General features: G+C 41.0%; 2 protein-coding genes across 3 annotated transcripts; both read right to left on the bottom strand.

The window, feature by feature from the left end:
• Positions 1-757: 757 nt before the first annotated feature.
• On the bottom strand, positions 758-7,673 carry ddx47 (DEAD (Asp-Glu-Ala-Asp) box polypeptide 47). Its single transcript, XM_015013715.2, has 12 exons — positions 7,470-7,673; positions 7,155-7,248; positions 5,999-6,187; positions 5,828-5,899; positions 4,887-5,005; positions 3,799-3,870; positions 3,590-3,706; positions 3,355-3,501; positions 3,127-3,264; positions 2,972-3,042; positions 2,746-2,875; positions 758-1,122 (listed from the first exon to the last, which is right to left on the bottom strand). The coding sequence occupies exons 1-12, from the start codon at positions 7,656-7,658 to the stop codon at positions 967-969; spliced, it is 1,494 nt and encodes a 497-aa protein (XP_014869201.1). The 5' UTR covers positions 7,659-7,673; the 3' UTR covers positions 758-966.
• A 142-nt stretch (positions 7,674-7,815) lies between these two features.
• On the bottom strand, positions 7,816-15,165 carry wbp11 (WW domain binding protein 11). 2 transcript variants are annotated; one of them, XM_015013714.2, is made up of 12 exons: positions 14,982-15,165; positions 13,486-13,572; positions 13,329-13,360; positions 13,162-13,255; positions 12,872-13,068; positions 12,557-12,690; positions 11,117-11,271; positions 10,825-11,013; positions 10,617-10,742; positions 9,851-10,132; positions 9,584-9,769; positions 7,816-8,833 (listed from the first exon to the last, which is right to left on the bottom strand). In XM_015013714.2, exons 2-12 carry the CDS (start codon positions 13,547-13,549, stop codon positions 8,202-8,204), a joined length of 2,091 nt encoding a protein of 696 aa, XP_014869200.2. In that variant the 5' UTR covers positions 13,550-13,572; positions 14,982-15,165; the 3' UTR covers positions 7,816-8,201. The 2 variants fall into 2 exon arrangements, with proteins under 2 accessions (XP_014869200.2, XP_087864267.1); XM_088008141.1 differs by having other exon boundaries at positions 13,486-13,565.
• Between the last annotated feature and the right edge of the window lie 331 nt (positions 15,166-15,496).

The raw sequence follows: 15,496 nt of genomic DNA, 5'->3' as shown, positions 1-15,496 counted from the left end.
TTTCCAAACTGAAACATTGCAGCACATTAATAAAAGGCTTCACAGCATAATAGCTGAGTTTCCATCCCAAAATGTGCAAAACTTTGTCAATATAATGTAAAAAATATATATATATATATCACAATTGTAGTGTTTCCTTAAGATAAACAATATTAAAATCAGATTTGTTCACAAGATAAATAATTAAAAAACATACCTGGCCATGATCCTCCAACTACTTCCTGTTTGAGCAACAGGAAAAAACTTTTCATTGCAGTTTTGTGAAATAAACCAGTTTTGATAGAGATTTAAAAAAAGAAATTTAAAAAAGCCAAAAAAAAAACAAAAAACAAACACCCCACGCTGGGGCCAAAGTTTTTATCAAAAAAGGATTTTTTTTTTTTTCCCCACAATTGGCATGTTTCCATTAAGCAAAATTATTTTCGAAATGCCAATTGCTTCACTCGAAAGTTATTTTGGTTGACAGCTCAGGAGGAACAAGGTTAGGGTTAGAAGAAGCTAGTTTTCCTCATCTTTTTATTTAGAAGACCAACAATAACTAGTAAAATCCATATCACACAAGCTCTGCTTTGCTGTTGTGGAGATATATTTTGATAATTAATACTCTTCATAATACTTTTTTCAGAAAAGGAAAAAAAAAGTTTAAATATTAATAACCATGAGTCTTTTCTCCCTTAGAGGTTTAAATCCCAGTCATTCCTCCTCCTCTCTGAACGACAGCGACATCTGAATCCCAACATAACACCAATGAGAACGCTTGAGATTTCACAGCAAAGTTTTATTACAAATGAGAAAAAAAAAAAGTCCTACATGGACAAAAGAGAGCACTTTTTGTGTCATTAAATAGTCGTCAGCTCGCACAGCGAAGTGTGGAAAACAAGCCGTCATGATAGTAAAGTTTACATCAGAGAGCGGAGAGGCATGTTGTGTTGTGGTTATGTACATTTTACTGTTTGGTTTCCTGCTTCAGCGTCCTCCTCTCCAGGCTGCTCCGCCCCTCTTCTTCCCTCCGCCCGGCCCTCCCTTGACTTTCTTCCTCACTCCACTCGCCTGTTCCGTGTCGTCCTCGTCCCCGTCTCCACCTTTGGGCCTCCTCCGTTTCTCTCCCTGTTCCTTCATTTCCTGAACGAGAGTAACCATTGGTTTCGTCACGAATCACTCCAGACTTGTTCCCAAAGAAATCGGCACATTATTTTCACCCATCACCAATAACGCAATAAAGCAATAGGAAACTTAAGGAAAAAAAAAAAAAAAACAGAAATCTGCTGGGGTTTTTTACGTCTCCATTCTTGAGTGAGTGACGTAATTCAGCAGGAGTTTCTGTTCAGGATTTCTGCGCAGATAAATTGTCTGACTGACAAAAATCTCCAAACATATGAAACCTGATTCCCAGATTGAGCCAGAGATGAAAGTGACTCCTGATGATGAGTTCTTTTTTTTCCCTCCCGTGGTTCACCACAGTTTGGATTTTTTTCCCCACTGGAAGTTTACTTCTGGTTACCCAGGATGTTGCCTATTTGCTTAAAAGGAGTTATTAAGAAAGAGCTAAGGGGAAAAAAACTTTTTTTTTTTTTTTTTTTTTTGCTGCTTGATAAAATATTAATATAATTTTCAGTCACCAATTTGAAAGATGTACCATAAAAAGATAAAGTTTGATGTTTTCTGGAATTGTTCAAGTAAACCTTGAAACAAAAAGTTAGCTTACACAATAAAAGATTGAGTTTCACTGTCAATCTCACTGTGATTGGTTTTGGAGGATTTTATACCTTCAAACTGTTTGGTTTTTAAAACGTTATAAAACCGTTTAATACGACTATCGACTGATAAGAAGTCATTTTAATCAAGTAATGTGACCTTAGTCCTTTCTCCTTTCCTCTCTTTTCTTCAAGCCAGATAAAATAGTCTATCTTAGCGTAATGCTAAGCTAAAGATGAACGCTAGATGCTACTTAGTAGCATCTAGAATTCTCTACTCTAAGGCACCGCATTTCTCTACTTGAGCGGCCAGGATTAGCACAATATTAATATTTTTATTTCTGGTGCTTTAAGTTCATGTTAGACGTAATAGATTAAGAAGTAATTATCCAAGAATGTATTGACTTCTAATTCAGCTAACTATTTAATGAAAAATTACTTTCTAAAATTAATGTTTTATTTTCCCTTCCGTTTTGTTAGCTTGCAGTTTCAAACAAATACTATTTGCTGTTCTTGATTTACCTTAATTAGATTAAGTTATTCTGACCTTATTTCTGAAACTCTTAAAAGCAAACTTTAGTCTTTAATCATACACATCCACACTGGAGTGTGATATTACTATTTATCATTCTGTGGGTTTTTCCATGTTGTATTCTTACATATTTTTGGTGTTGCTGAGTGAAGAATATTCTGCTGCAAACTAATCTTAATTGAAAACTAATTTGGACCAAATTTCTCATAAACAAACCCGATTTCTCAACATTCACGGTTTGTACTGAACTGTCACATCATTTTATTTGTCTATTTTTATTTGCATATTTTTCACTTTTTGATAGCTTTATTAGTTTGCATTATTCTTTTATCTTTTCCTTAGTAGTTGAGCAGGTAGGTATTTTTTGGAGACTGAACTATTTGGCTTTTATTTTCCCGATAATCAGGTAGTGTCCTATCTTGGAAGTTTTGAGCTAATTTACTAATTTTACAATTATTTATAATTATTGATACCCAAACCACAAGAGAGAACGTCGAGCATCGTCCAATGGAGACTTACCAGCCGGGCAAATCTCTGAGCCTCGCTCACTCTCTCCACCAGCATCATCACTTCCTCCTCCTGTGTGGGAAACGCCGGCAGTTTCTTCCCGATCAAACTTTCGATCCGCTGGAAAAGCTCCACATCATACCTTCAGGATCAGAGATGGCAAGATAAATAATAATAATAATAATAAAAAACAATTAGAATGCAATGTTAAAATGATCAAATAAAATCTTTTTATTACTGTGTGACAAAAGTGATGGATTTTCCAGACCGCCCCGCTCTGGCTGTTCGCCCCACTCTGTGGATGTAGTCCTGGGAGAACAGACGGGTTCACCGTCACTATTATATCGGAGAAATAAAATCAAATACTTACGACGACATAAAGCCCCGTCCTACCTTTGAATGCGTAGGGATGTCGTAGTTGATGACGCAGTCGACGTGTGGGATGTCCAGGCCTCTGGACGCCACATCCGTTGCCAGGAGAACGGAGCGCGACTTGGACTTGAACTTGTTGAGCGCGCCGAGACGTTTATTCTGACCAAAGCGGAGCGGTTGTTTCGTTTCAGAGTCTGCTATTTTAGCACTTTTCAGCTTAACGATTTAAAGGGAAGAAGCGAGCACTACCTGACTCATCTGTCCGTGAAGAGGGATGGCGGTGATCCCCAGGTTCCTCAACATGAGCGCCACCCGCTGGGCGTTGTTACAAGTGCTACAGAAAATCATGAAGGAGTTCCCGGCCAGCTCGTTCAGGATGGACACGAGGTAACAGTCCTGCAACGCAACAGGCCGCTTAAAACGCGCCGACAGAGAAAATAAAACAAAGGAAACCCGCTCGAGATCAGATCAAACCACTTCCTACCTTGTACTTGGATGGAATAAAGACGTAGTACTGCTGCAGCTTGTCCACTGTGGAGTACTTTGTGGATACGGCGCATTTTACAGGATCCTTCAGAGCTGCTCTTTGGAGCTTCTGGACCTGTAAGTCAACGCAACGCAACATCTGAGCTGGACCGACAAGTATTACAACGTGGGGAGTTTATAGAGAAATACAGAGGAGTGTGTGGATACCTTTTTGGTCATGGTGGCTGAGAACAGGAAGGTGCGTCTGTCTCTGGGAATGACTTTCAGGATCTTGTCCACCTGGAAAAACAAAAACAAAACCCAAACACAGGCGTTACAGGTGAACAGATTCTGTGTTGAAATGAGCTGAAGTGACGTCGACGCTCGCCGCCCTGGTGTTGTGTGTCGGTTGGTGCTGCGTTTCCACCCGTCGTACGATTGTGAAATTTCAAATTTTGAAAATAAATGCGCTTAGTGGAAACACGGCAATTTAACAAAAAAAAAGAGAAAAAGAAAAAAGATTTTGCACTAGGATGAGATGGTTTTAGGAACGTGTAGAAATTTTGCAAAACTGTAATCACACGAGTCACATGGTCAACAACCGGACGTCGCCACTGACGGAAACCACAAAGAAAGATGACAGGAAGTAGTGGGAGGATCACGGCACAGCATGGTTTTTAATGACTTATCGTCTGGACATAGTTATCCACATGTGATTTTAATTGTGGTTCTTATTTGATGGAAACAGCACACTTATGAATTTTTTATTTGTTTGTTTTTCCAGATTAGTGGAATATTGATGTTTCTTCTAGTACAACCAGAATGGAAAAGAGGTTTGTGCAATGATAGAGAATATGGCCTGAGGAGGTGAACACCCTACATCAAGGTGTGCATAAATATCAGCCAGCTTCTTTTCTTCAGGCAAAAATGGGCCAAAAAATTTCAGTTGAACTGACTCATTAAAAAATGACAAAGTCTCTTGAAAACGCTGCGATATTGAGGGTCAAAAAACCATCAAAACAGGGTTCTAAGACAGAATAAGCTTCTACTACAAATGTGTGCAAAACTCTGTCAATATTCTGCTAATGTCGTAAAAACACAATTTACGACAATAAATAAGAAATGCAATTAAAATCGCACGTGAGTAAGCTTGATCACGCAAAAAAAAAAATATGCCAACAGAAGCACAGCTGTAGTCACAAATTACTTATCAAGGATTTTTTTCCCTTTTATTTCATTTAAGTTTGTTGAAATAGCGTTAAAAAAGCGAATAGGTTAAAGGAGAGTGAATACCAGTCCGTCCTGTCGGGACCCACCTCAGTCTCAAAGTCCATATTGAGAATCCGGTCTGCTTCGTCCATGACCAGGAACTTCAGAGCTCGCAGGGAGAAGCCCTTTGTGTTCTCCATGTGGTCGATCAACCGACCAGGAGTGGCTAAGTAAAAAAAAAAAAAGGATATATATTTGTTAATTTTTACATGTACAAAGTTTATTCCTTTCTTTATGGTTAACGTACTTTTTGATAACATCTCTGTAAAAAAAAACAAAAAAAAAAAACACATCAACAGTAGGGACGCAAAACAACTATTAATTGTGGATCAATGGTTTAATATATTAAAATTTGTTCCATTCAATTAACTAATAAAGCCCACTTAGTACTTCTTTTAGTGTTGTAGTTTCACAGCCATCCAGCAGAGGGCGCCGCTGGGTTATGATACAGAATTGAAGATGGCAGACGCATCTCATAAAACAAACGATCCAAATGGAGTCCGTAATGAGATTAAAAATGCACTTCAAGCGGTTCTGTTATGAATTATCAACATTCTTATGCCGCTCGTTCAGCAGAGCTGCATGACGGAGCAGCTTCAACTTATCAACAAAATTTACTGATTTGCTACAAAACGGGGGACAAGAAGCAGGATAAATACATACTGTTAATAAACACGGTTGATTCTGAGGGCTTTTTATGTTTAGTAATGTGAGAAAATCACAATTTTCTGTTTATTCAGTCAAAATTTAACACAGCTGACACACAAAAATGCTTAAAGATAATTATGCGTTTTTGTTTTTATGGGGTTTTTTTAAACTCCACATAAGAAAAAGTTATGAAAGACGATATGCCCTCTTGATACAAAAGAAAACTTGGGCTTTTAAGAAAATGGCTGCTTATCAGTTAATCATTAGTCGATTGATAAGATTCATCAACTTTAGATTAACTCTTTAAATTGATAACTTGCATCCTTAATTATTCTCTTACCAATAACAATATGTGGCTTTTTTGCCAACACCAATGACTGGGACATCATGTCGATTCCTCCAACAATCACAGCTGCAACAGATGTGAGACGAGTTGAAAATTAATAATTTTTTTAAAAAAAAGTGTTTCCATCCCCAACAACAAACCAGGTAATGTTTCATGGACACATACCACATTTGACCCCGATGCTGGAGCCCAGAGCCTCAAACTGCTCGGAGATCTGGAAGGCCAGCTCTCTGGTGGGGGTGAGGACCAGGGTGTGGAGCCGCTGAGGTGAAGCCAGCAGCGACTGGAGGATCGGCAGAGCGAACGCACCGGTCTTACCCGAACCCGTCTCTGCCAAGCCAATGACGTCTCTGCCTGCGGTTTCAGGAGGATCAACACAACTTACTGGCTGTTGGAGTTTACATTTAGGCTTGAAAGTATCAACAGTGGAATGAAAGGTTTAAACACAAAGCATGTTTGTGTGTTAGAACGGCCTAGTCCAAGTTCAGATCAAAATCCATTTGTGGGAAAAGATTAGAAAACAGTTCTCAGACACTCTACATCAACTTTGAACCTAAAGGAATTGGCTAAACTAGGAAAAAAAATGTGCCCCCCCAAAAACTGCAGATCTATAAATTAAAGGTGGCTCTACAAAATATTTACACAGGGAGTGCCGAATTTAGACGCACACCACACTTTGCAGATCTGCATTTCTGGAAGAAAGAGAGAACTTGGAAAAACTTGCAAACATGCACTATTTTATGTTGGGCAGTCATGCAGTGTATCAATAATAATCCAATTAAGTGACAAAATAGGACCAAGTTCAATGGTTATGATCAGGCATGTCGCAAAAATTAAAACGAGCTCAACAATTTCCATCTGCATAATTTAGCGTTTTTCTCTTTTCTCTATCAAAAAATGGATCTCAAACATATTCAGTCTGGTGCTTTGGTCTCAACTAGCCATTTTTTAAGGACAGCTTACATTTAATTGCATTACATTTAATTTGTTTGTTTATATATTTGGGATATTTTTTATAAGTGTCTCCCAGTTCCAATGTTAAATGTTCACTAGAATTTAAAGTTTATTGATCTTTAAGAATGTGTTCTTGCAATATTATGTCACTACTATTATACTACAATAATATTTATTGCTATAATTACTTTATTTTCCAACTATTTGTCATTCAAAACAACATACTACTGGCAGGGAAGAAGTTAGTTTCCAATGGAGCTAAATATCTGCCATTTCTCCATTGCGTCCTGTACACCTGACTTGTTTTCTCTCGTAAGCATTGTAAACTATTTGGCACCGAGAGTGAGAAAAGTAACTTGTATCAAACCTTGAAGTGCTACTGGAATAGCTTCCACCTGAATCTTGGTTGGACTCTTCCATCCCAGCTGATCACAAGCTTCACATAGCACCTCGGTAACACCCTGTAGAGGTAAAAAAAAAAAAAAAAAACCACTTCTAAAAGAAGGCTGCTATGGCGTTTTTAATACAGTTAGACATATTTCAGACACTGACACAAAGTAAGGACGTCTCATTTTAGGAAATGGTGTTTACAAAACGCGTTAGCTTCGCTTAGCTAATGCGAAATCCGACAATGCTTTGTTGCTAACGTCATCTTTTATAGGCTCTGGGGAAACAAACCTACCAGGTCCTTGAATGTCTTCACCGCCTCCTCACTTTCTCCAGTATTAACCTGTTCTTCATCATCGTCGCTGCCAGACTCCTCCGGCCTTACACCGGTATTTTGCTCCGGACTCCGGTCCTCCATGCTTCCCCGTCTCAACGTGTCTTCCCGTCTGAACTGCGCAGCTGCGGAAACGCGGACCCACAGCATGACGGGAAGTGGAGTTTTTCTGACAACTTCATTATCGACATCCCGAAGCTTAAACAATATTTTATTTTACACTTCAAGCAACGACAAAATGAATTAGTTTAGGAAGTTTCATCCGGTCGTTGCTTCCATCTTCTTCAGCAGCAACATGACAACAAAACATGTTTGAACCGATTTTTATTTGGCTTCAGGACAAACCGCTTCACACGTCATATTTAGATGATCGGCCATAGAAACAAAAAAAATAATCAATTACACAAAGTTTCATCACTGAGGTCAAATAACTTGTTGGAAAAGAAGCACATTTTCAGACTTAAAAAATAAAAACATACCGTGCAGAGCATAGTGTTCAGTTAACCACCAATCGAAATGTTTTAATACGCACTTAGGATCAAATTTATTATGCTAAAGTTGTAGCCCAAATAGTTTTTTTTTTACTTTCGATGAGAGCAACGATATTACTGAATGTTCTAAATACAGCTACTTCTACAACTCTGCACAGCAAATGAGAGAAAAAATGAAAAACGTTCTGTAGTTCGTAGACTCTTACAGCAGTCCCTCCATCTCTCTCATGAATGCTTCATAAACCTGGTCTTTAGTCTTCATGCTGGGCTGAGGAGCAGACCCCACTTGCGACGGGTTGGCCAACCCCATAGGAGCAGCCACCTGCTGTTTCTGCCACTGTCCTCCCATCCCGTCGTCTCCCCTCCGTCCTGCCGCAACCCCGCCCGCTTTCTCCAGGGGCCCCGTCGACGGCCCCCGCATCGGCCCACTCGTGTCTCTACGCACCCGCAGCGCCGTTGGCACGAAGCGGGTGACCTCCGCCTTGGGGTTGATGATTTGAGGCTTGGCAGAGATGGTGGCGCCCCCTGCGCCCGCCGCCCCTCCGGCCGCCGCCGAGGTGATGTTGGCTCTTTTCTCGATGGTGGCTGTGTGGTGGTGGCTGCCGGCCGTGCCGGGTGGAGGCGGCATCTGCATGACGCCGGGTCGCATGGGCATGGCCGGCGGCGGCATGCTGCTCTGTGGGCCGTCCTGGCCGGAGCCGGGGGCCTTCTGCCTCGGCACGATGCTGGGAGGGGCGCTGAGCACGTTGGAGTTGAGAGGCGGAGGAAACATGGAGAGGGGGGGCGCCATGGGGCGAGGAGGGCCTCCGGCTCTCGGAGGAGGAGGGGGGATACCTGAGCGGAGAGACGCACAAAATATGGGAGTTTAATGAAAACAAATACAGAAAAGTACAGAAAATGTGGGCAGGTCAAGGTGTCATGTAAAAGTATTCACGCTAGGGCTGAGCGAGCTTTAAAAGTTTTATTGTCACAATATACATATTGTGACAATAAGAAGTATTTATTGCTTCTTCCCATCATATTTTTAAATTTGCTAGTTGGTGTGGACATTTATCATAGAACAGAAGTGGTTATAAGATTTTTGATTTATTGTTGACACAATAAATTCCTATTAATGATGCTTAAGAATTGATTAACAGCACTAAGACCCGCCTCCGGGCTCTGATTGGTTATTTTTGGGAGGAAGTGAAGGAGCTTGATCTTTTCACAGATTATCTGTCTCATATTATACTGTCAGACAGGAAAATGTGACAATTTTAACAAATATGTAAAAAACATTTTTTTTAATAAATGTTTAATACTGCAGCTTTAAGACTCGTTTACAGATTAACGCAGCTAATCTGTGAATCTCTGCAGCTCCTCCAGAGTTATCATGGCTCACTGGCGAAAGCAACTAATAGAACACAATTTTTATTCACAACCATCAGAGTAAAAACAATTTCTGTTAGTTAAAATATTGAAAAATGGGTTTCTTTTCCTTCCACTATTCAAGTATTTGATCAAACTAAAACTCACTGAAGTTCTGCTGTAACATGGAAACGTGAAAAAGTTTAAGAGGTGTGAATATCTCCACATAACCCCTACCTGGTGGTCCTGGGGGTGGTAGTCTGGGAGGTGGTCCACGTGGCGGAGGGCCTGGAGGGAGACTGGGCGGGGGGCCTGGAGGAGGGCCGGGCGGTCGGCCGGGTGGGGGACCAGGGGGCAGTAGACGAGGCATCGGGCCCCGGATCCCTCCAGGCATACCAGGGGGCCTCAAGAACGGAGGGGCGCCTAGAAACAGTGGAGCATTTCCTCTGGGTTACAGGCTGAACTCTGAACAACAACCAGCTTCTTCTGGTGAACCAAACCAACCTGGAGGTGGCACCGGGGGCGGGCCAGAAGGCGGACCGGGGGGTCTCATTGGAGGAGCCGGCGGAAGTCCTAGAGGAGGGGGCCCGGTCATCGGTGGGCCCTGCATGGGGGGAGGTCCCTGCTGCCCCACTGCCCCAGGAGGAGGGGGCAGGCGCTGGTTGGGCATGATGTGGGGCTGGGGGTCCCCCGGCGGGCCCCGGTCCTCGGTGTCGGAGCCGTCCGACTCGTCCGTGTATTCCTCCTCTACTTCCTCTTCCTCCTCTTCCTCAGGAATGGACTGACCTGAAGATAAAGAAAGAAACAGAATGCAGCACTTTTTCACGTTAGAAAATAAGTCCATGTAGTAACGATTAGAGATGCTCCGATTCGATATTAAAATCTGGGCCATATCCGTATCGATACTGAAAAAAATCTGAGTATCGGTGACAATGTGCCCGATCCATAAGTTCAGCCTAATTCTATGCTTTGTGTTCTGAGTGACTTCATGGTTTATTATTTATTTTACAAACAGAATATTTATTTAAAACAATTCTGTAACATTCAAACTGCATCAAATTTTATCAGTTTATATTTAAACAAAAATATGTTTGTGAATAAAAGTCTGTAAATTAACTTAGGTTAGCTTAGCTGCCTGGCTTTCTGTTAAATAAAAAAATATCAAGCAATTTTTCATAATCTAATTTAATAAAAAAAATCTAATTTCAAGCGTTTTGAATCGATTCACAATTCCCAGGACTAGTAATTGCGATTCTCTGATGGAGGGTACCTGCCATCCGTAACATCATGGCCTGCAGGGGAGTGATGGCCTTCGTCTTCTTCACCACTCTCTTCTTCTTCCTCTTTCCATCCCGGGACTCGTCGGCTGCGAGATCTGCAAAACGCACGCTGCGACCTGCAGGGGGCGGACGTCCACACAGTAAGTTAGTGAGAGAAGGAGACCCTCTAACGTGCCGGACGTTTCCAGCGCCACTCACCGGCGTGTCTCTCGCTCCTGTCCTCGTCCCGGTCACCGTCCGCGCCTTCGTCTCCGTCTTCCTCGCTGTCTTCCTCTGAGTCGCTGTCATCATCCGCGTCATCCCGGTCCCTGTCGCTGTCACTCCCGCTGTCCCGGTCGCGCCCAAGGTCCCCGGCGGAGTCCCGGTCCAGCCCAGGGATGGACGGTTCTGCGCCGACAGATGGGGGCAGGGGGGAACAAATGGAGAGATGAAACGTGGTGAGAAAAAGCTAGGTTTGGTTAACGAGTCAGTAAAACGGTTTGAGCGTCACCTGCTTCGGCGCCGTAGATTTGTCGAGACGGGATGCCGTACAGCGCCAGAACCTGCGGCGGCGGGGGCCCTGGTGGGGGCCCCGGTGGTTTCTTCCCAGGGGGTAAACGAGGGAGACTGGGGACTGACACCAGTCCAGGTCCGGTCGTCGGTTTGCTGAGACGTTCAGGGAAAAACAGAATTACTGCTGCTGCAAACAGTTTGTGGCATCATGAAGACGCCTTAAGCAAATAAAAACCTAAAAAGGGAGATGAGCATTTATATTCAGCACCACCGAGTCGAGGCTTTGGAGAATCAACTTTAAGTGCAATCACGATAATTGTTTTGGTTTTTCTTTTTTCAACAAAAGCTCCCACTCCTTCACAGGACTTCCTTTCTTTAACAAATCTTGAAAGAAACTTCTGCGAGGAGGAAAACAAAGCGTTTAACACGTCAAATTTGATGAGTCACCTTAAACACAACCATCACTTTGACACAGTGTTCAGGCTGTAGGATGGCTTAGCGTAACGCTGCCCCCTACTGGTCCTATTTGTATGGGCTTCATCATGGAAATAAGGGCTATAAATATCAATAATTACACATTAGTAAAATAAATCAATGTACATTTTCTATTTTGTATTTGTGGAATGCATGTTTTTTTCACTTTGCTTTTATTTTTAATCCCTGATCAATTCTAGAAACATTTTCCTTTTTTCTCTCGTTTTATTTAAATAGATGTTAATTTGAGATATGATCTCTGTTGATATATTTTGGCTCAATGATAGTTTTTCATTTTAAAATTCTATATATTTTAAAGAGAAACTGTTTCTGGATTTGTGTAGAGTGCTGATGTCAGACAGAGTATCCAAAATGTTTACTCAAGTAAGAGTAAAAACATATTTGGTAAAACTGCTACTCAAGCACTGAGTAACTGATAAAAACAATCATTTAATATTTAAAAATTACACAATCTGACGGACCAAAATGACCGAATGAAAACAATTAATATTGTAGCATAGTGCTAGTTTGGGGAAGTAAAATTTTTTCCAAATCAGTTTCTGTCAATATAAAAATTTATGAAACTTTAACAAAAACTGCAGGTGTTTGTCTGGTGAATTTTTGCTTTAAACAAGCTTGTTCTTCATTCACTGAAGTTACTCAGAGGTTTTACTGAAATAAGAGCAGCAATACTTCATAATAAAATGACTCAAGTTAAAGTAAAAATACTCCTAAAAGTAAAAGAGTAAAAATAGCTGGTTACAATGCAAGTCTGATTTTTGCTCACTAGCCTTCCTTGTCGGTATGTTGTCGGTTTCAACGTGAACTTGTCTTATCATCTAATTGGTATAACAGATTGACTGAATCCAGCACATCGAATTTCCATCAAATCTGAGAATCTCTGTTTTGCCCGTTGACGAAGCAAAACGATGCTCTCCAGAAAGCGTCAACAAACGGAGCCCACCCAAAAGCCGAGGTCTTCTTGAGGATGGACGGAGGCTGAGCCCTCGGTAACGGGATGTCCTGGATGTGGATGTTGGACGGGGCGTGAGGCATGTCGGGTAGCGGAATGCTGTCCACTTCCACTGACTCTGCGTTCTGGAAAACAATACGCATTTACAGTTAGGAAGCTCACAGCATACAGGGATTGAATAATTCTCAACTTTAAATTAGCTAGAATGGGTTGAACAGAAAAAAAAAAAAAAGACATTTTCATCACACCACAAAAAGCCGTTTTTACAGGTTTCAGATAGAAATGTGAACAGGGTTTGGGTCGCACCTTGACCGAGTCGAAGTAAAGAGCCAGCTGCCCTCGCTTGGTCTCGTACTCCAGCTCCAGTTTGCGCAGCTCCTTGTAGGTCTCGGGGTTCTCCCTCTCGTACAGATGGACGATGCGTTCAAACGTCTCCCGTAACTTCTTCCGCTTGTCCCTCAGCACTTTCTCGTTCAGCAAGGGCTGCTGAACGGGGTTAAACTCTTTAAAAAAAAAAGAAAACGGCAAAGAGGCATTAAAAAAAATAGATTCACCTATATTAAACTATATTAACTGCAACAAATTCCTCCTCTCACCCATCTCATCCAGCTTTTCCATGTCTCTGATGATTTGTCTGGGATCTTTCATCTTCAGCACAGCTGCTCTCACCATCATCCTCTGCTTCTTGTTCTGCCAAACGAATCCACCACGTCAGCGACTCAATAAAACACCTGCTAGATTTAAGCGAATGTTGTACGTTTACCTTTTTTAACTCCCTCTTCCTGGCCTCCTTTCCTGTGAAAAGCAGGGAGAAAAAAAAAGTTACAGTTAATGCACCCACATCAACCTACTGGTACAGAAAAACGTCGTTCCGGTGTTGCTGAACAGGTCAGCGGCTTTGTTTACAGGCTCATACTTACTAGCCTGGTCGGTGGGATTCATGAACTTCCCACTCTTGGTGGAGGAGGTGGAACGTCGCCCCATTTTTGCGGTGTGTCTCCTTCACCCTGGTTGCAAAAAAATGTTTTAAATAAAGTTCACGATGCAAATCTTTTAAAAGTGTTGAGCGTTTTTAACTTGTATGTAGCTATCAGTGACTTGGCAGCTGCTGTTTTTGCTTCATTTGCTGGATTTGTGAGCATTTTGGGTTCTAGGAAACAAAATGCTCACAGCAAATCAAATAAGCCTAAAAATCTTTTTTTTTGTTTTGTTTTGTTAGGATTTAATTTACTCAAGGCCAATTAGACCAAACAATCCGCTAATGTTTTCAAGTGCTTCTCTATCCAAGCCTGAGCTAAGTTGGATGACTACGTTTCAGGATTTAACCAGAAAATTTGCTCTAAAAAAGCCAAACAACCAGAAGTAGAAGGTTATTTTTAATGACAAAAACATTTTCTGCTGTAACAAGCTTGACCTTTTGACCTGAGGTGAACGATTTAGAGGCCAGATGGGAATTACCCAATTGTTCCTCAACCGACTCCGAACCACAAGTCAAATGGCAAAAAAAAAATCTCGGGCTTTTTTTCTAATCACTAAATGTTTCCAAACAAAGAATTCCCACCATTTCTGGTCCATAAATGCATCAATTAGCAGTAAATGGATCAATTTCATGTGTAATTAATGTGTTTAGTAAATATAACAAATGCACAAATGATATTGATATATAGACAACTTGTGTTTGCATAGCAAACTGAAAAATGAAATCAATAAATGACATATTGTTTATATATTTATATATAAATATTTAGATATTTACAGCGTTCAATATTTCATAATATTGTAGCAGCAGTAAGAATTATAAGCGATTTTGCACTTTAAATGAAAGAAATTTGATAATTTTAGTCATTTCTGACATACCTTTTTGTGACTCGTTCTTGACTAGTTTATGTAAAACACTCTTCTGGTTTTTTACATAAATCAACTACTACAGTGAAATAACAAACATTTATTCTAGCCAGCCAAAAAGATTGAACATTCATGCAAGATTGTTGAGCGTTTCAAGGACATATATATTCATAAAATTAAAACATCTCTTCTCGTCGTGGCTGACTGCCTTTAACATCGTGTAGATGCAATGAAGAATTCTAAAACTAAACTCTCGCCAAGCAAAACAATCACTGCTCTACTGATTAGTTTGACTTATTGATAAAAGTGAAAAATATCGCTTTACGTCTTGTGGCACTTAGCCACTGTCAGCTAACAGGTTAGCCAAGACTCTTTCTTAAGTTAACATAAAATGTCTATATGACTCGGTGCAAGGGAGATAAGATAACACATATACTTTGAAAACAATTAGCTCCATGGACTTAGACTCTATAGAAACTCAGAACTCCCAGGTGGTCATATTAGCATGCACCTGAAGCTAAACCCGCGTTAGCATCAACACCAGCAGCAAGGGAAGCATCGCTGGTTTTACCTTTCTTTAGTAAAGAAATACAGGCCGCGGCGAGGTTCAGACAGCCCTCCGGGTACACACAGCACGGGAAGAGTTACTGTTTGTGGTCCTAAAGATACGATCCCCACCCAGGACTTATTTTAAAACAACGAATGTGTTAGCCGTCCGCCATGTTTGCTGCTGCGTGCAGGAGCGGAAAGGCAACTCTGACGTCACCAAAACGAAGAAAAAGTAAAAACATGACTGTTATTTTGGATTCTTGAGGATTATGTTTGTATTTAGTGTTCAAAAACATGTTATTATTCTAGAGATAATAAATTATTGAATACTCATTATATAATACAGATAGAAACTTGTCTCTAAATATATTTATATATTTTTCTCGTTAGTCATATTATCCTTTGCAAATTCTAGGTTCTGCCCTCTAGTGGCCGGAAGGGGTAACTGCAATACCATCAAGTCAATCGATTTGATATCGTCTTAATCAAATACCCGCAGTCCCGTGCGGGTATTTGATAGGGACGATATGGCTCATC

The sequence above is a fragment of the Poecilia mexicana genome, unplaced genomic scaffold (genome assembly GCF_051168715.1).
Source record: "Poecilia mexicana isolate PSO_F unplaced genomic scaffold, ASM5116871v1 scaffold_8, whole genome shotgun sequence".
Classification (NCBI taxonomy): domain Eukaryota; kingdom Metazoa; phylum Chordata; class Actinopteri; order Cyprinodontiformes; family Poeciliidae; genus Poecilia; species Poecilia mexicana.
Note: the sequence above shows the minus strand (reverse complement) of the source record. Positions and strands in the feature narration are given on the sequence as shown.